Source organism: Barbus barbus (genome assembly GCF_936440315.1).
Source record: "Barbus barbus genome assembly, chromosome: 5".
NCBI lineage: Eukaryota > Metazoa > Chordata > Actinopteri > Cypriniformes > Cyprinidae > Barbus > Barbus barbus.
The window spans coordinates 6,473,114-6,489,072 of NC_136733.1; the positions used below are offsets into that span (position 1 = coordinate 6,473,114).

General features: G+C 34.0%; 1 protein-coding gene across 1 annotated transcript in view; it reads left to right on the top strand.

Annotated features, from left to right (window-relative positions):
* LOC306870056 (BMP/retinoic acid-inducible neural-specific protein 1-like) overlaps positions 1-10,224 on the top strand; it is a 107,353-nt gene extending 97,129 nt beyond the window's left edge. The window contains exon 5 of the mRNA XM_079417094.1: positions 10,007-10,224. Coding sequence (XP_079273220.1) covers positions 10,007-10,120 — 114 coding nt within the window. The 3' untranslated portion in view covers positions 10,121-10,224. The remainder of the gene's footprint in view (positions 1-10,006) is intronic.
* Positions 10,225-15,959: the final 5,735 nt, after the last annotated feature.

Consider the following 15,959-nt stretch of genomic DNA (forward strand, 5'->3'; position numbering starts at 1 on the left):
TTTTCCTTTTTTACATTGCATATTAGAGCTGAAAAAAACAATACTGCTTGAATTCAGTCGAAGCAGATTTGTTGTCTCGATCTGGAGGGTTTTTATTGATAGAAACCAAACTCATTAAAGAAACATAACAGCACTGAAATACAGTTGAAATTATTATTTTTTTTAAATCATATTGAAAACAACATAGCTTATTAGATGCAATGACCCAAAGAGATAACAGGCAGAATAATCAAATTTCAGCTTCTTGTAGTTACAGATTTTTTTATTATTATTATTATTTTTTTATGCATGTGCATTTTTGTATGCTTTGTGATTATTCTTTAATGTCACTGAACTTGAAGCATATTCATATATACGAAAAATGAAAAATGAAGTGAATCAGATAAGTCATGTTTATGCAATCAGCTTCATATCCCACAGAGAAGTAGATTTATCCTAACAAATGTTTCCCGTTTTTCCCTGTTGGGAACTATTTAAGAATACAATTAAGATCTCTCCTAAGAGCTTTAATAAAAGGTGCACTTTTATGATTGGGTGTTTTGGATTGACAAAGACTAGACTGATGCTGTGAGAGAGAGCTGTGTGATAGTTGCCCCTCAAGGTCATGTCTTCCTCTCTCAAATGCTTTGTTGATTTAGTTTTAAACTACATATGCAAATTTATGATGATGCATCGAACGTTTCAGAGGACATCTATTTAAAAATCTATTGGTTGGCCAGGATCCAATTTTAGTCGCTATCCTGTGGCGCGTTCTCAAAACAGGTGCTGTTCAAATTATTTTTACCTGCACAAAACACTGCAGCTGTGTGATTATGCAGGAGAGCTGTATGACATCACTCATATGTGTGCAGTACAACATCGCTCTGACTCGCTGCTGTAACAGAGCAGCAGTGTTGGGGGAAATTACTTTTAAAAGTAATGCATTACAATATTCCGTTACTCCCTAAAAAAGTAGCTAATTACGTTACTTTTTATGGAAAGTAATGCGTTACGTTACTTTTAAATATGAGCAGGGCTTGATTGGTTTTAATACAATAAGTTCTAATTATTGCAAATGTAAAAGCCCTTTCACACCAAAAAGTGTAATGAATAAACCTCAGGCTGAAGGAAAAGGAAATTCACGTCTGTAAAGTAGAACACATGAGAAGAAGGTTCAACACTCTTCAGCAATACAAAAACAATGAAGCACAATTGTTAGTTTATCTAAAGTCATTTTTGCTTATTGGTATGGTTGAACTGGATCATCAAAGGTCAGCAGCAAAGACATTGGTTAATAAAATGGGATTAGATATATTTGTTATTTAACAAATTTAATTATTGCAGGTTTGCATCATATTCTGAGTTTGCATTTCACTGTTTTAATTCATTTTGATGAATTTTAAATCTGTTTTTTTGCGAGTGGGATGAATTAATGCACATTCACGTTTACTCTAGAACTACAGTAACAGCATGTTCACACAGCGCACTGTCAGTCAATAAATGGGAAAAAAGTAACTCAGATATTTTCTTGTAAATTAAAAAGTAATGCGTTACTTTACTGGTTACTTGAAAAAAGTAATATTATTACGTAACTCACGTTACTTGTAATGCGTTACCCCCAACACTGAAAGAATATAAAGATTTTCCCACCTTAGACCTAAAGTAACAGGACTATATTCATACATTTGAGCAAGGCAGTGGAGTAACACGACCCTCGCTGTAAGTCACATGACGATGATAATGTGACCGATTCTATACATCATATAAGTATATATTTATAATAGTAGTAAAGTTTGTTCCTTTTCTTACTTAGAGCGTATGCGGATTTTGGACACAACTTGTCACTCCAAAAGTAACTCAAACATTGGGTCAAAGTAACTTTATTAGTACCCAAAAATAAATTTGTTGTGCAGACAATACGTTCAGCAGTCCATACTTAAAAAAAAAACAATCCATTAGAGAAGAAAACAGTAGGTCTATGTATTGTTGTTAGGTGCTATTAAATAAGAAAATGAATGGTTATTAACACTAGGGAACGAGTACTTTTGTTAAACAAGGATGCATTAAGTTGATCAAAAGTGACAACAATGACATTAAATACATTTATAATATGTGGGTAGTTGAAAAAATAAAAAGTGGACTGTGTCCCATTGTGTGGCATTGCAAAAATGTCGAAAAAAAACCACCTACATACAAATAACATGAGAAAAATGTATCTTATGAATGAATACAAATAGTATGTGTCACGATTGCAAAATGAGGAACAAGGAGACAAGGGTAAAACTCAAAGAAACAGTCTTTAATCTTCTAAAAACAGGGTAGCACAAGACAGGCAGAGAGACACACAGGAACACAACATCAACGTTAATACCGGACGCTGGACACTGGAAAACACAGGGTTTAAATAACAGACACTAAACAAGGTAATTAATCAAACACAGGTGGAACTGAATTATCTAAATGGGGACCTGAACAGAAATGGGAACAGGAACAAAACCATATATGGGCAAAACACATGAGAGCAGGGTAATGGGGAGCACAACACAACATGAGCACAAGCCTGACAGCATAAGAGAGGCTTTTTTTTTTTTTTTTTTTTTACATTTTTCCGTCACACCATTGGACACATTGATACGTCAACTGCCCATGTTTTTATAATAGAGTTCTTTTTGAAATAGTTTCCACCAAAAAAAAAAATTCAACAGCACAACTGTTTTCGAAATTGATAATAATCCGAAATGTTTCTTGAGCAGCAAATCAGCATGATTTCTGAAGGATCATGTTAAACTGAAGACTGGAGTAATGATGCTAAAAATTTTGCTTATGACTTACATTTTAACATATATTCACATAGAACATTTTATTATTTTATTATGTCATACTATTTCACGGTATTACTGTATTTTATTATTGCATTTTGAGCAGAAAATACTTATTTTAAAAACATTAAAGTATATTGCCAACCCCAAACCCTTGAACAAAAGTGTAAATCATTTAAATACAAAAAAACAAAAATTAAAATACAAAAAAACTTTATTTGTTTTATTGAAAGGCACTGCACTCTAAATAAAGTGGAATATGTCATGTGATATGAGTTATTTCAGCAGTAAGGATTAATACTCTGCACATGAACAGCATCACATCCTGAGAATGACTCCAGTAAAGCCCCAGTGCGCTCTGTGCTATTTTTTCCAGTCCCTGTCAGACTGTATGAAATGACAGCTGTGAGATCTCAGCTAAAGCTAATGCATACTGTGAGACATCAGCTTTCTTTTAAGTCAAACGCTGTGATATACATCTTTGGATTTTTATTCACATTTGACATTGATAACTGGCTGCTTTACAACATCAGTCGTGTCACATTCGGACGTTGCACTAAAGTTAGAAAAGAAAATGAATTTGGAGAAGCTGGAGGCTGTCATGGACTGCTTATTTTTCAGACTGAATAAGTATTTTTAACCAAAATCTGACATATATCTCTAGTTTGCCCTCTGTGTTTACCAAAAAAATAAAAACCATATAATTCAATAATACAATGAAGACATCATTGGGCTCTCGGGTAGCTGAGGTTCATGTCCCTTTGCTATCAGAAGCTCAAAATAGAACTTCATTATAGGGCTGACAGGTGACAGATGTAATAAGAAACAGGAACAGTTTTCGTCCCACGATGTGCTGCTTCATCACAGAATTCTCTGGATACAGTTTGTTCTTTAATGCAACAAGAGCTTCTAATCTCCCCATAAGACAAAACAGTCCCAGCTTTGATAGGAGCACAGAGCTGTCACCGTCTTCCCGGCGATCTTCACATGAATACATTATAAAAGCAGAAACGACATCATCACAAACACATCCGGACAGACGGCCCTTTCCTAAACGCTGAACATGTGCGGCAGGTGGAATCAAAGCTCGAAGATTTCTTTTACAGTCAAATGTTTACATGCGTGTTATTGTGTTTATCTGTGTGAGCTTGAATGAGCATCAATTCATACAGCTTTTCATCGCTTGTGCGTAATCCCACAAATCTCCGTCTTCATTAGACAAGGGCTTTGGCTTTGTTTTATACTCTGGCAATCTATGTCTTAATCCGCTGATTATTTGTGTGTGTGTGTGAGTCCTGAAGCTTTTAGACTCTAGAGATTATTCCCTTTTCATGCCAAGTGGCGTGTGTTACGGAGCTTCATAAAGGGATTTTCAAGAAATAGTTTTCTGAAACATGAAACACCAGTTATTTAGTCTGAATTATTAGTCATTTTCTTCCACAAAGCACTAAAGCAGATATTTATCTGAATGTTCATGCTGCTCTGTTACATTCAGCTGAGGTCATATAATAACTTGTGAGGAACAGATCCATATTTAATTCAGTACTTTCTGAAAGCCTTTATTGTAGCTTTTCTTGTGAAAAAGAAATACACTATAGCGTACTTCTGCAAACCGTATGTAATGTTTGCAAACAATTAATTGCATATTGATTGCAATAAAATGTAGGGTAACACTTTATTTTGATATTCCACTTTAGACATTCTACTAACAGTAAGTAACTTTCCAACTACATGTCAACTAGCAGTCATTAGAGTATTAGTAGACTGGCTGCTTAATATCTTCTAACACTTTATTTTGATGGGTCCACAATATACAATATACTGACTATAAGAAACTTTGCAAATATGTGTCAACTTATTTTACTAACCCCAAATATACCCTAACAGTCTACTTTGAGAGTTAGTAGACATGTAGTTGCAAATTAATGATAATTAGTTGACAAGTAGTTGCAAAGATACTTATAGTTATTAGAATGTCTAAAATGGATAATCAAAATAAAGTGTAACCAAATATAATTGTATTGTAGAAGTTTGAATGTACATTGCATGCAGATAGCTGAACATCAGTGTTTTTGACCCACTTAAGTGGGATTGAAGTATATCTTTATATCTAATTTCATAACTAAAGGTTTACTTTAAAGTACACTTTTAAATTAGTATGTTTATAATCGTTTGTCCTGCTTATTTTGATGTAACATGCTACATCACATGTAAAGTACTTTATTATAATTTTAACTCTAGTGTGCTATTTAATATTACATTACTATATTGTTACTATATTTTGTTATGTTGTACTAAATTGAATAAATTCATCATTGGAAATGTGGAATTGCAAATGTATTTAAATACATGACATACACATTTCAGTAGAAATTACATTAAATAATATATTAGCTTACCCTAAATGTTTGTCAGTACATTCAGAAGTAACACTTTAACTATATTTCAAAGACCATAGAAGTAATTTGACATTAGTACAACATGCACATCTTAAATGTTGAAAAACATAGGTGACACTCTTTAAGTGCACTTAAGAGGTTTTATATTTCATTAATATTATATTATCTGCAAGTACAGTTTTTTTTTAATATACTTAAAGGATTATAAATGCATTGCAAGTGCATGATCAATAAAATTAAGTGCACTTCTTTTTCATAAGGGATTTTTTATTTTATTTTTTTTATCTGTTCAAGAAGCACATTTGTATTTGTACAACATTCAGAACTATATGTTTGTTGCGTTCCAAGGAAAACAGATGATCATATGCACCGGATTAACACAAGGATAATTAAATGACATGAGTTTCATTTTTACCTCAGTTATTCTGAAAATTGAGTTATTTCTCGTTCTCAGTTCTCTCGTGTTTTCCTAACAGGACAGTTGAACAGCTTGTAGGTTTTAGGTGTGTTATTGTGATTCGCTCTGACGTGTCGCCTGCCTTCACCTGCCCACAGGTACTAAAGGTCAGACGCATGCTGCAGTTCTGATACCATGTCATTGCAATTAAAGTGACCCTGAGAGTGTGCAGAAGTAGCACTATCTGCAGAACAAAAGACTGTATTTAGGTCAAAGGCTGCTGTAAATCAGACTCTGGAGGCTGCATTAAGATGTCAAAATAACAATGAGGAAACACAGGAAGAACTAGTTTCAAGTGCATATTTAGTTTAAATTAGAATCCAGAAAACCAAGAACTCATCAGCTTACGAGGAATACAAGACTAGAAGAACACAAAGGCTATAAATACACTGCGAGGTAAATGAACAAACTACAAAACACCTGGAAACAATCAAGAAGAGATCAGAAAACAATGCTGCCTCAAATGCACCTGGGAAACTCAAACCTCCGAGTCAGGCATTCACGGTTTAAGACCAAAACAAAAAAAACAGAAGTAATCTAAAAAAAGGACCATCCAACACAATGTATTTACTGTGCACCTTATTAATTCACGTGGTGTCTAACAGAAAGATTAAGTTTTCATGTAGCAAACCATGAAAAATAACTAATTGCACATTTAAAGGAATAGTCCACCTAAAAATGAAAATGTGGCCATCCTCAGGCCATCCAAGATTTGGAGAAATTTAGCATTCCATCACTTGCTAACCAATAGATCCTCTGCAGTGAATGGGTGCCGTCAGGATTAGCATCCAAACAGCTGATAAAAAAACATCACAAAAATCCACACCACTCCAGTCCATTAATTAACTGCATGTTTGTAAGAAACAAATTGAGCATTAAGACCATTTTTGCCTCAGACTGTTGGTTCCGTTGGTTCCATAATCGGTAATAATGCTTCCTTCAGTGAAAAAGTCATCTTGTCTGAATCAGGAGAAAAAAATATGCACAGATAAAGCACAGTTTACATGCCAAAACAGTCCAAAACAGCTATAAACAAATATGTGGCTGGAAATAAGCACAGTTTAAAATGGATTTGTTTCTTACAAACACGCAGGTTTTGACTTTACAAGATATTATTTTATGGACTAGAGGCATGTGGATTATTGTGATGTTTTTATCAGCCGCTTGGACTATCATTCTGACAGCATCCATTCACTGCAGAGGATCCATTGGTGAGTGTTTGATCAGTTTACCATCACTATTGTTAATACTATTTCTTTCCAAAACTTTAGTACATAAGTCGTCCCACAGAGTTTGTTCTACAGACAGGAATGATTCCTCAAATCATACAGCTTGCAAGGGAGGTGTGCTATTACTTTTCTAAGCAATATGACTTACAATTTTCGCCCAGGGCCATTACAAGAACATATCGATTGAGTTTACTAGGAGGGAAGGATGTGTGCACACTTTATGATCTGACACATCAAGGCACAACATACTGTATAAAGCAATAACCAACACCCAACATATGCTGTAATTAATATAGTGATATTTAAAAAATATATAATAAATAAATATAATAATGTTTAATGTGGCATTTTCATGTGTAGAGGGAGAAATGCAAAGCTTTGAAATGTTAAATCACTGTACCTTCATTGCTATTTCATTACTATTTTCCTAATTGAAGTCAAGAAAACTATGACGTAACACAAATGGAGGTATGGCAATTACTAGGTGACCAAAACATGGGACTAAAAATGAAAACGTCTTCAAATTCTAGCTCTGCTCTGGACATTCATAAACGTTTGTTGCATGCATACATAAATGCAATCATGTGAAACATACATTCAGAAACGTGTGTCCATACTTTTGACCATATCATAAAACCAGTTATATTTTGCACAGTTATATTTCAGAGATTAAGATGTTTGAGAAAAAGACTATTAATGCAGTACGTTTTATGCAAAATAAAGCCTCTGAAGGTTCTCTTTTTGAAGCCAACTGGGCAATTCATACTAAATGTGAAACAAGACAAAGTAAGACCCTCTGAAATCATAAATATGGAGATGGAGATGGATTTGAAGTTGTAGATGTTATGCTGTGATGTTTTTAGCTCTTACATCCAGCTGATAATGAATAAACGATGCATCCTGCTGGAGCACACCAGCCCTCATGTTCATAGTGACCTGTTTCATACAGGGGATTTAAAATTACTCAATAAAAGTACAAGTATTTGGCCAAAATCATATTTGAGTGACAGTAAAATTACAACTTCAAACTGCACTTAAGTATCAAAAAAAAAAAAAAAAAAATCATGTTGAATCATTTTAATGCAAAGTGAATTAAATTGCATTAAACATATGCTTTATCAGATGAACACAACACATTCTCACTTTCAACTCATAAGATATTACTACTTGGTCAGGACCCCTTGGCATCACTTTTTGGCGTTTAAGGTATTATTTTTTAATAAACACCTTTAGCATCATATTTAAATAAGAAACCTTTGGCATAAAAAATGCTGACACAAAAGGCATTGGGGATTTTATCATCATGATTAATATTAATATTATATATTGGGCAATGGAGGACCCTGCATGTCGAAAAATGACTCAAAAGGGGTACCCTGTTTGTTGTAAAAAAAACAAAAACAATAAAGGGGTACCTTTAGCGTCAACAAGTGGCACCAAGGGGTCCTGACCAAGCATCAATATGTGACGAGTTAGGAGTGAAAACATGTTGACAAACAGGATAAAACTAAAAAGCTATGACATACAGGTAAAAAAAAAATAAATAAAAAATGGATGAACATAATCTAAAAAATGTGTATAGCCTACTTTCAAATGTAGGGAGTAAAACATTTCCATTCACATCACAATAAAACAAGTCTATTCACATCACAATAGTGATCAATAAGTTAAGTGGTTTAAATGTATTTATATGGACTGTGGATTGTGTAGGACCATTAAATGTTCGTCCAATCATATCCCCTGGTCCCCTATGATAGGCTGTTTTACCTGCCTGTCAATGTCTGTATTTGCATACCTCCAGACACCCTGTTCGCACAGACATGATACGTTATCATCAGCGAGTTACATTATGCTATTGCAGGCCGAGCGAGAATTGAAGGCGTTATTATTGTAATATTATGTGGTTTGTACTGTAATGTTTTCTCACCAGTGAATGAGACATGAGGTAATCTGACAGCATTGCAGTCTACCCTCCAGAAAACACAGTTTCTCATTGTGTAGCTGGTTAGCCTCTGCTCTGCCTGAGCATGTTCATGTGTTTTGGAGGAGGTGTGGCTTTGTAGACTGATTTGCAGGGAGGGTGGGATCTTGTGCTTTCAAAACTTGCTATCTCTAGCCTCTCTGCAATCACCTAACCAATCTTTAAGTATAAAGAAATAGAAAGGTGAAGGACATTAGTGTTAATTCTAGGTGGGAAGTAATTATTTTGAAGTATTTGCAAATAGGGGTGCAATATTGACAAAAAATAATATCTCGATATTTTCTGGGATTACATTGATAATGATAATTAGACAATATTTTGCTAAATGTGTGCTATTGTGTGGGTATCTTAAGGACAACCATGGACAGCTGACTCCTAAAGTTTTTGATATTCTTCATATTCTGAATGGGTTTGAATGTTTTTTGCCAAATATTCGATAATGTCAAATCGAACATCGTTAAAACAACAATTATGATATTATGGTAGATGATATATATATCGCACACCCCAATTCGCAAATAATATTTTTGAATATGCACACAATCATTCTCATTTATCTCATCACGTTCAGTTAGGAATTACATGAATCATGTAAATAATACCATATTTTAAATTCAAAATGTCAATATATGAGAAAAAGTCAAGTAGTTTGCATTACTAGATATTACTGTCGGTCGTTTACAGTTTCTACCGCAAAACAGCTGTCAATATTAAATGTTTAACTCCTTTCATCTTACCTTGCTGTCTTTAAATGTTAAAACTGAAACTGGAATTCAAGCTTCTTCTATTGACAGTAACCCCGCCTACTTTGATTTGATTGGTCAACTCAGTTATTTTGACATTTATGAGCACTGTTAAACCGCTGAAGCAAGTCAGCCTAAAAATGTGACTTAAATATTTTTGTCATCCTGAGAAACAGAGCGCTACATAATGCAGTCCAGCCAAGCGGTATAAGAGTGTCAAATATAGGAATTTGTCCATTTTTAATTATTGGGGTTGCTCCTCTCATTGTTTATGGTGGTTACGGCTCTGTCTTTATCAAAGTACAAATCCACACAGAATAATTATTGAGTACAGTAATCAAGTAACATTGCTCAGGTATTTTACACATGTAGTTTAACGTGATCTGTGTCTGTCTTCAGGTGACAGAGACGCGGACGGGTCCACTTGGCTGCAGCACGTATGATAATCTGGACTCTGTCAGTTCTGTTCTTCTTCAGAGCCCGGAGAGCAAACTCCATCTGCAAGGTATGTGACTGTTGCATTTCATTGTGTTTCATTTGGTTGTGTTCACACTGCACCCAATTCAAATTTGTACTGCCTGACTGTCTGTTACAAACTCATTTGAGTCATAAATACCAAAAAAAAAAAAAAAAAAGAGAATTGACTGTATACCTATACTAGTGACGCATAGGTAGGAATAGCAAACTTGAACATAACGGCTGTTACGTTTCAGAGTGAAATAAATTCAGATTTAATCTCAAAAAGCAGCATGTATGTGTGAACAGAGCTCACATAATCACAGAAGGGTGCTGACAGCTGAGTTTATCACAGAGATCTTTAGGGGGTCTGAGATGAAAGACAGGCGACTGAAACCCCCCTAAGTAGGATCTAGAAACACCTAGGATTTGCATAAATTATATTTTGAATCCATCATCAAACCAGCTGCTTGTATGTCAAATTAAAAGCAGACAAAAAAGTGCAGACATGTTTTCCTTTCAGCATTTACATATGAAAAACATCATTATGTCTTTATAAATCGTCTATCAGAAAACACTTTTTTTTAGATTTTACTGTGTGCACATCTGCTGTATTGACATATGCTTTAGAAGAGAGAAACACAGTTGCACAGCTGCGACGAGATGTGCCTGCAGGGAAAATAAATGTGTATGAATCTGTCTGGCTGCTAATCCTAGAGGTTACAAAAGATGTGCTCACCAGCAGGGGCGGACTTACCCATTAGGCAAAGGCCCCAAAAAGCCAAGGGCCCCTAAAATGCTTTTCATATATGCTACGAGATGCGCATTAAGTGTGGACACGCAAACGGTTTCTGTTTACAGTGTTTATTACCATAACAACCGTCTACGTGTCCGAGTTGAACGTGCTTTTTGTGTATCCTGGTTGTAGCAAATGGAAATATAATGCATCTGAAGCTGACTGCCGCGTGAGCACGAGGTCTCTCTTTCCCAGCGCGTGCACACCTCTCTCTCTCTCTCTCTCTCTCTCTGCTCTGTTCAGCGAGCGGCTGAAAGGAGCTGCACTTTCAGTTAAACACAGATTCTCTAATTTTACATACAAGTGTAGCCAAAATCACAGCACAGCTATTGTCTTTATCTTATGTGTAGCCTATTTGATTTGATCAGACGATGGCTGGATTATAAATCAGGATTTTTGTGCTGATTACCATCTTGGAAGGGAGAGCTGGTTATGTAGTCTTAATGGGTCGTGTTTCAGTCACTATTTCATATTCATTCCGTTGTCTGATAACAGAAACTGTAAAATATATCAATGAAAACAGTTGTATTGAGAATTTAGCTGCATCAAAATACAGTATGTGGCACATAGAGGCAAACAAATGTAATAATAATAATAAATGTACAATTTGCATGTTCAGAAGAAGTGAGCTGCCCTGTCCTGCAAATAATGTAAACAGGTTTGTGTAAGTAAATTGCTCAATGCAAAGAAAGAGAAGTAATAGGAACCTGGTATTTCTATGTTCTTTTTTTTTTTCATGTGTCTAATAGACACGAACAAGTTCTTTGAAAAACACCAATGACCTATGAACATGTCTACACTTCATGCTCTATGTTAACTATGGTTTCACTAATAATAAACATATATTGCATAAAGCATCCATATTGTTCATCCCCATGTTGATTAGAGTATTAAAAACTTGAAAAATATTAATTTAAGGTACATTTAGAACATTTATGAAAATATGTGTGATTAAGTTGCGATTATTCGTGAGTTAACACATGACAATCACGCAATTAATCGCAAAAATATATTTTAATCGATTGACAGCCCTAAGTTAAAATGACTAAAATTAAATGTAGCCTTACACTGGTAACTCATCAGTGGTATTTCCACTGTTAATATAAGCTATAGTCACACTTTTCTCATTCTCACTAATTTAAGTTTTTATAAGAATTAATCTCTGAAGGGAACCGATTGTCATCAGAAAAGTTTTGATGGCATTTTCATTTTACCTGATAAAGTATCATTTATGAGCTGAGCGCTGCTTTGTTTACAGCCATAACTGGGGAAACCGCTATATTTCTGACGTTCCAAAAGCACCTCCTACTGGCAGAGAATGAATATGCATTTTCAATAATCCGGTCTGCAGTTTTGTTCAGACCAATACGAAAATCCACCCACATAAACCTGTTTTAAATAATATAATAATTTATACTTCTGACTAATCCCTTTTCTTAAAAAAAAAAAAAAAAATTGTTTAATGGTTCAATTGTGAGGTTTATCATTTTAAAATGTATTTTGTTTTTTGTTATAACTTGTATCTCAACAATAAATTGCTATTGTGTGCTCTACAACATAAAATAATAAAAGCGTCTGCTAAATGAATAAATGTAAATATAAATGAAAGAATCCCATTATAACATGAAAAATACATGAAGATGAAAATGTAGAAAGACTGGACACAAATATGGGGCACCATTGTGCAGCAGCAAGTATCACGACAAAAAAAAAGAAACCTCAAGGTTGATTTAGGTAAATGTGTGCAAATGTATAGGGCCACATTCCTATATTTGCCTGGGGCCCCCAATTCACTAAATCTACCCCTGCTCACCAGGGATGGGAACTGAAAGAAACATAACCAATTCTGTTATTTAACATTTATAGTAATGACTTTAAAGATGGAAACAATAGTATTTTAGTTTTCAAATTTTAGTATATATATATATATATATATATATATATATATATATATATATATATATATATATATATATATATATATATATATATATATGTGTGTGTGTGTATATATATTTATTATTATTATTATATGTGTTATTTTCCTTTATCTATTCATTTTCATATTTGTTTATACTTTAATTTATTATATTTTATGATTTTCAAGCCATTTTAAAAATAACGATACCTTTTTCTGTTTTTTTTTTTCCCTAAAATGTAAATGCTTTATGATTTAGACAGATGAATTTGCCTATGATTAATTCAAGTTAGCTCATAAGAGTTATTTGTTCATGAATTGCGCTACAATGGTCATATTGCAGAATGTATTTCATGCGACCAGCAATGACACTGCAATAACCTTTATTGTATTTATTGTTTAGTTGTATTATTTCATTTATTTCAGGCTGCAAATTCACAACACATAAAATATTATTTATTTTGCTGTGGTGTTGAAGATTTAGCAGTGGCGCTACAGACACTGTCAGAGTGTTTTATTAACGAGTTGCATCTGCATTGGTAGATGAATTCACATGCAAAAACTGTCCTCCATTCACTACCCTCATGCTCACAGTTAAGCGTATGTGATCAGCTCTGAATGAGTCGGTGTTCGACTTGAAGCGGCGTTGCACAGAATGATCAGTGCATGACATCAAAGTTCCGGCGAGAGTGATAAGAGAGCCGACGGATCCTGATGCTTTCGAATAGCTCTCGTGGTACTTTAATGTCATACACTGATCATTTTGTGCAGCGCCGCTTCAAGTCAAACACACCTTAAGACTTCTCTCTATTCCTTAGTAAAAGTTGTCTCAGCAGTTTTGTGAATAGGTTTTAAGAGAAAACTCTTAGCTAAAATCTTTTATTGCTATTTAGGAGAACTCCTAGTGGTAAGATAAAAGGTTTTGTGAATACGGGCCCTGGTCAATTTTGACGTTTAATTGCATACATATTACATTTTATCATAATTGTATGCCTTTTATATATGTGTATATATGTGACCCTGGACCACAAAACCAGTCTTGGGGTATAGTACAAAAATACATTGTATGGGTCAAAATTATAATTTTTTCTTTTATGCCAAAAATCATTAGTATATTAAGTAAAGATCATGTTCAATGAAGATATTTTGTAAATTTCTTATTGTAAATACATCAAAACTTCATTTTTGATTAGTAATATGCATTGCTAAGTACTTCATTTTGATAAATTTAAAAGCCTGTTTTGATTTTTTTGCACCTTCAGATTCCAGATTTTCAAATAGTTGTATCTCGGCCAAATATTGTCCTATACATACCATACATCAATTGAAAGCTTATTTATTCAGCTTTCAAATTATGTATAAATCTTAACTTCAGAAAACAAACACTTAAGACTTGTTTTGTGGTCCAAGGTCACATATATGCATTGTATACCGTAGTTTCAAGCTTTTATGTCAATCACAACTTTTTAATATCAAAATACAATAAATCAGTGGAAAAATACTTTATTTCCTTCCATCCATAACAAAACAGCTGGATGAGGTGGATAGAACAGAACACATTGTTTTATGTTTTTATTTATTACACAGCATAATTTTAATGAGCTCTTGGTGCAATACACGATAAAACAGCGACTCATAACACATCGGACTAAAACATCTGAATTACGATATACACAGACGCTGCAGACAGAAGCAAAAGCATAACCCTGTGACTGAGACCATCCATGTACTTCATATGAGACAATCTCAAAAGCATCTATTTCATCATGCAAAAAAATTAAAAATAAAATAAAATTAGTTGCTGTGGTGTAATGCAGGTTTAAATATAAATGACCTGCTCTACACATTTTTAGAAGGTCGGAATGAAACTGCAAGTTTTGTTTTCACTTTTCCACCAGAGACAAAACAGAGAGTTTGAGAGAACAGCTGTAGAAACTGATTATGAAGCATTTTCTGAGGACAGTCGCAATACGTTTCGTTCCGTTCATCCACAAACTTTTAGTTTCTCGAAAGTGCAACGTCATTGTTCATTTCCCTGTCTGATGTGTTCTTCATCACTATGCATTTCACCACGACCCTCTGCGGACTGACACTTTGTCTGTATTTAGAACTGTATATTTATACACATATTTGCATACATACACTGGAAATGGAAGGTCAAGTTGCGCGTTGCATTGTGGGAGTATTTTGTGAAGTGTCCTTTGTTGCATGCTACAGTACTTATGATGGTTAATGCATCAGATCATTATTCACACTGTTCTCAGTAAACATACTATTTGCTGCAGAAAGTATAAGTGGATCACGACACCGTTATCGTATCGAGAGATGTCCATGATCACGGGACGGCCATGGCGTCTTTCGTCTCCCATTAGAGTCATCTCCTGTGTCTGCATCTCTTAATGAATTAGGAAAGGTCACTTTGAAGGAATTGTTGTTGCCATTAATAAAATTGCCTTGCGATCCTCTGACTGAAGTCGATTGCAAGCAATAAGCCTGATTGGAATATGGAAGGAGGGGAGGATCAGCTGTTTAAAGAAATCTGTAAACAAGGTGGAGATGAAGAATTGCCTGGTCAATTGCCTCAATGACTTCATTTCATAAAGCACCTAAAATGAGAAGTCACTTATCATATACCTTCACGTACAGATGATACGTTGTTTTTTTTACACTACACCATGGGGAAAAGTTGAATCATACGGACTACATATGAGATATAAGAAGAGTCTTTTATTTCAGGAGCAATAATAGTAATAATAGGTAATAATGATTGATAATAATGATGCAACGGTATTTTTTACAAAAACACACAGAAGCCCAAATTAAAGTTTCTATATATTTCTCCAGTTCATTGCTGAAATAGAAACATTTAAATGGTGGCTGTAATAAAAACATGTTTTCTTGACATATTTATTCAAACATTAAATATTAAACACAACAAGTTAAGTAAAAATATAATGAATATGCCTTATAGTGCAAAATATTCCTATATGTAGTTTTTTTTTACTTAAGCTTGTAAACAATAATGTCACATAACATCACATTACCTAAGAAAGACATTCAATTGCCATAAAATTGATAGATAGCTAAAAAGCCAACTATGGTTACACTAATTAATTATTATTAATTCATAATTAATGCATTAAAATAACTTTTATAATGCATTATATATAAAGACTTTAAGT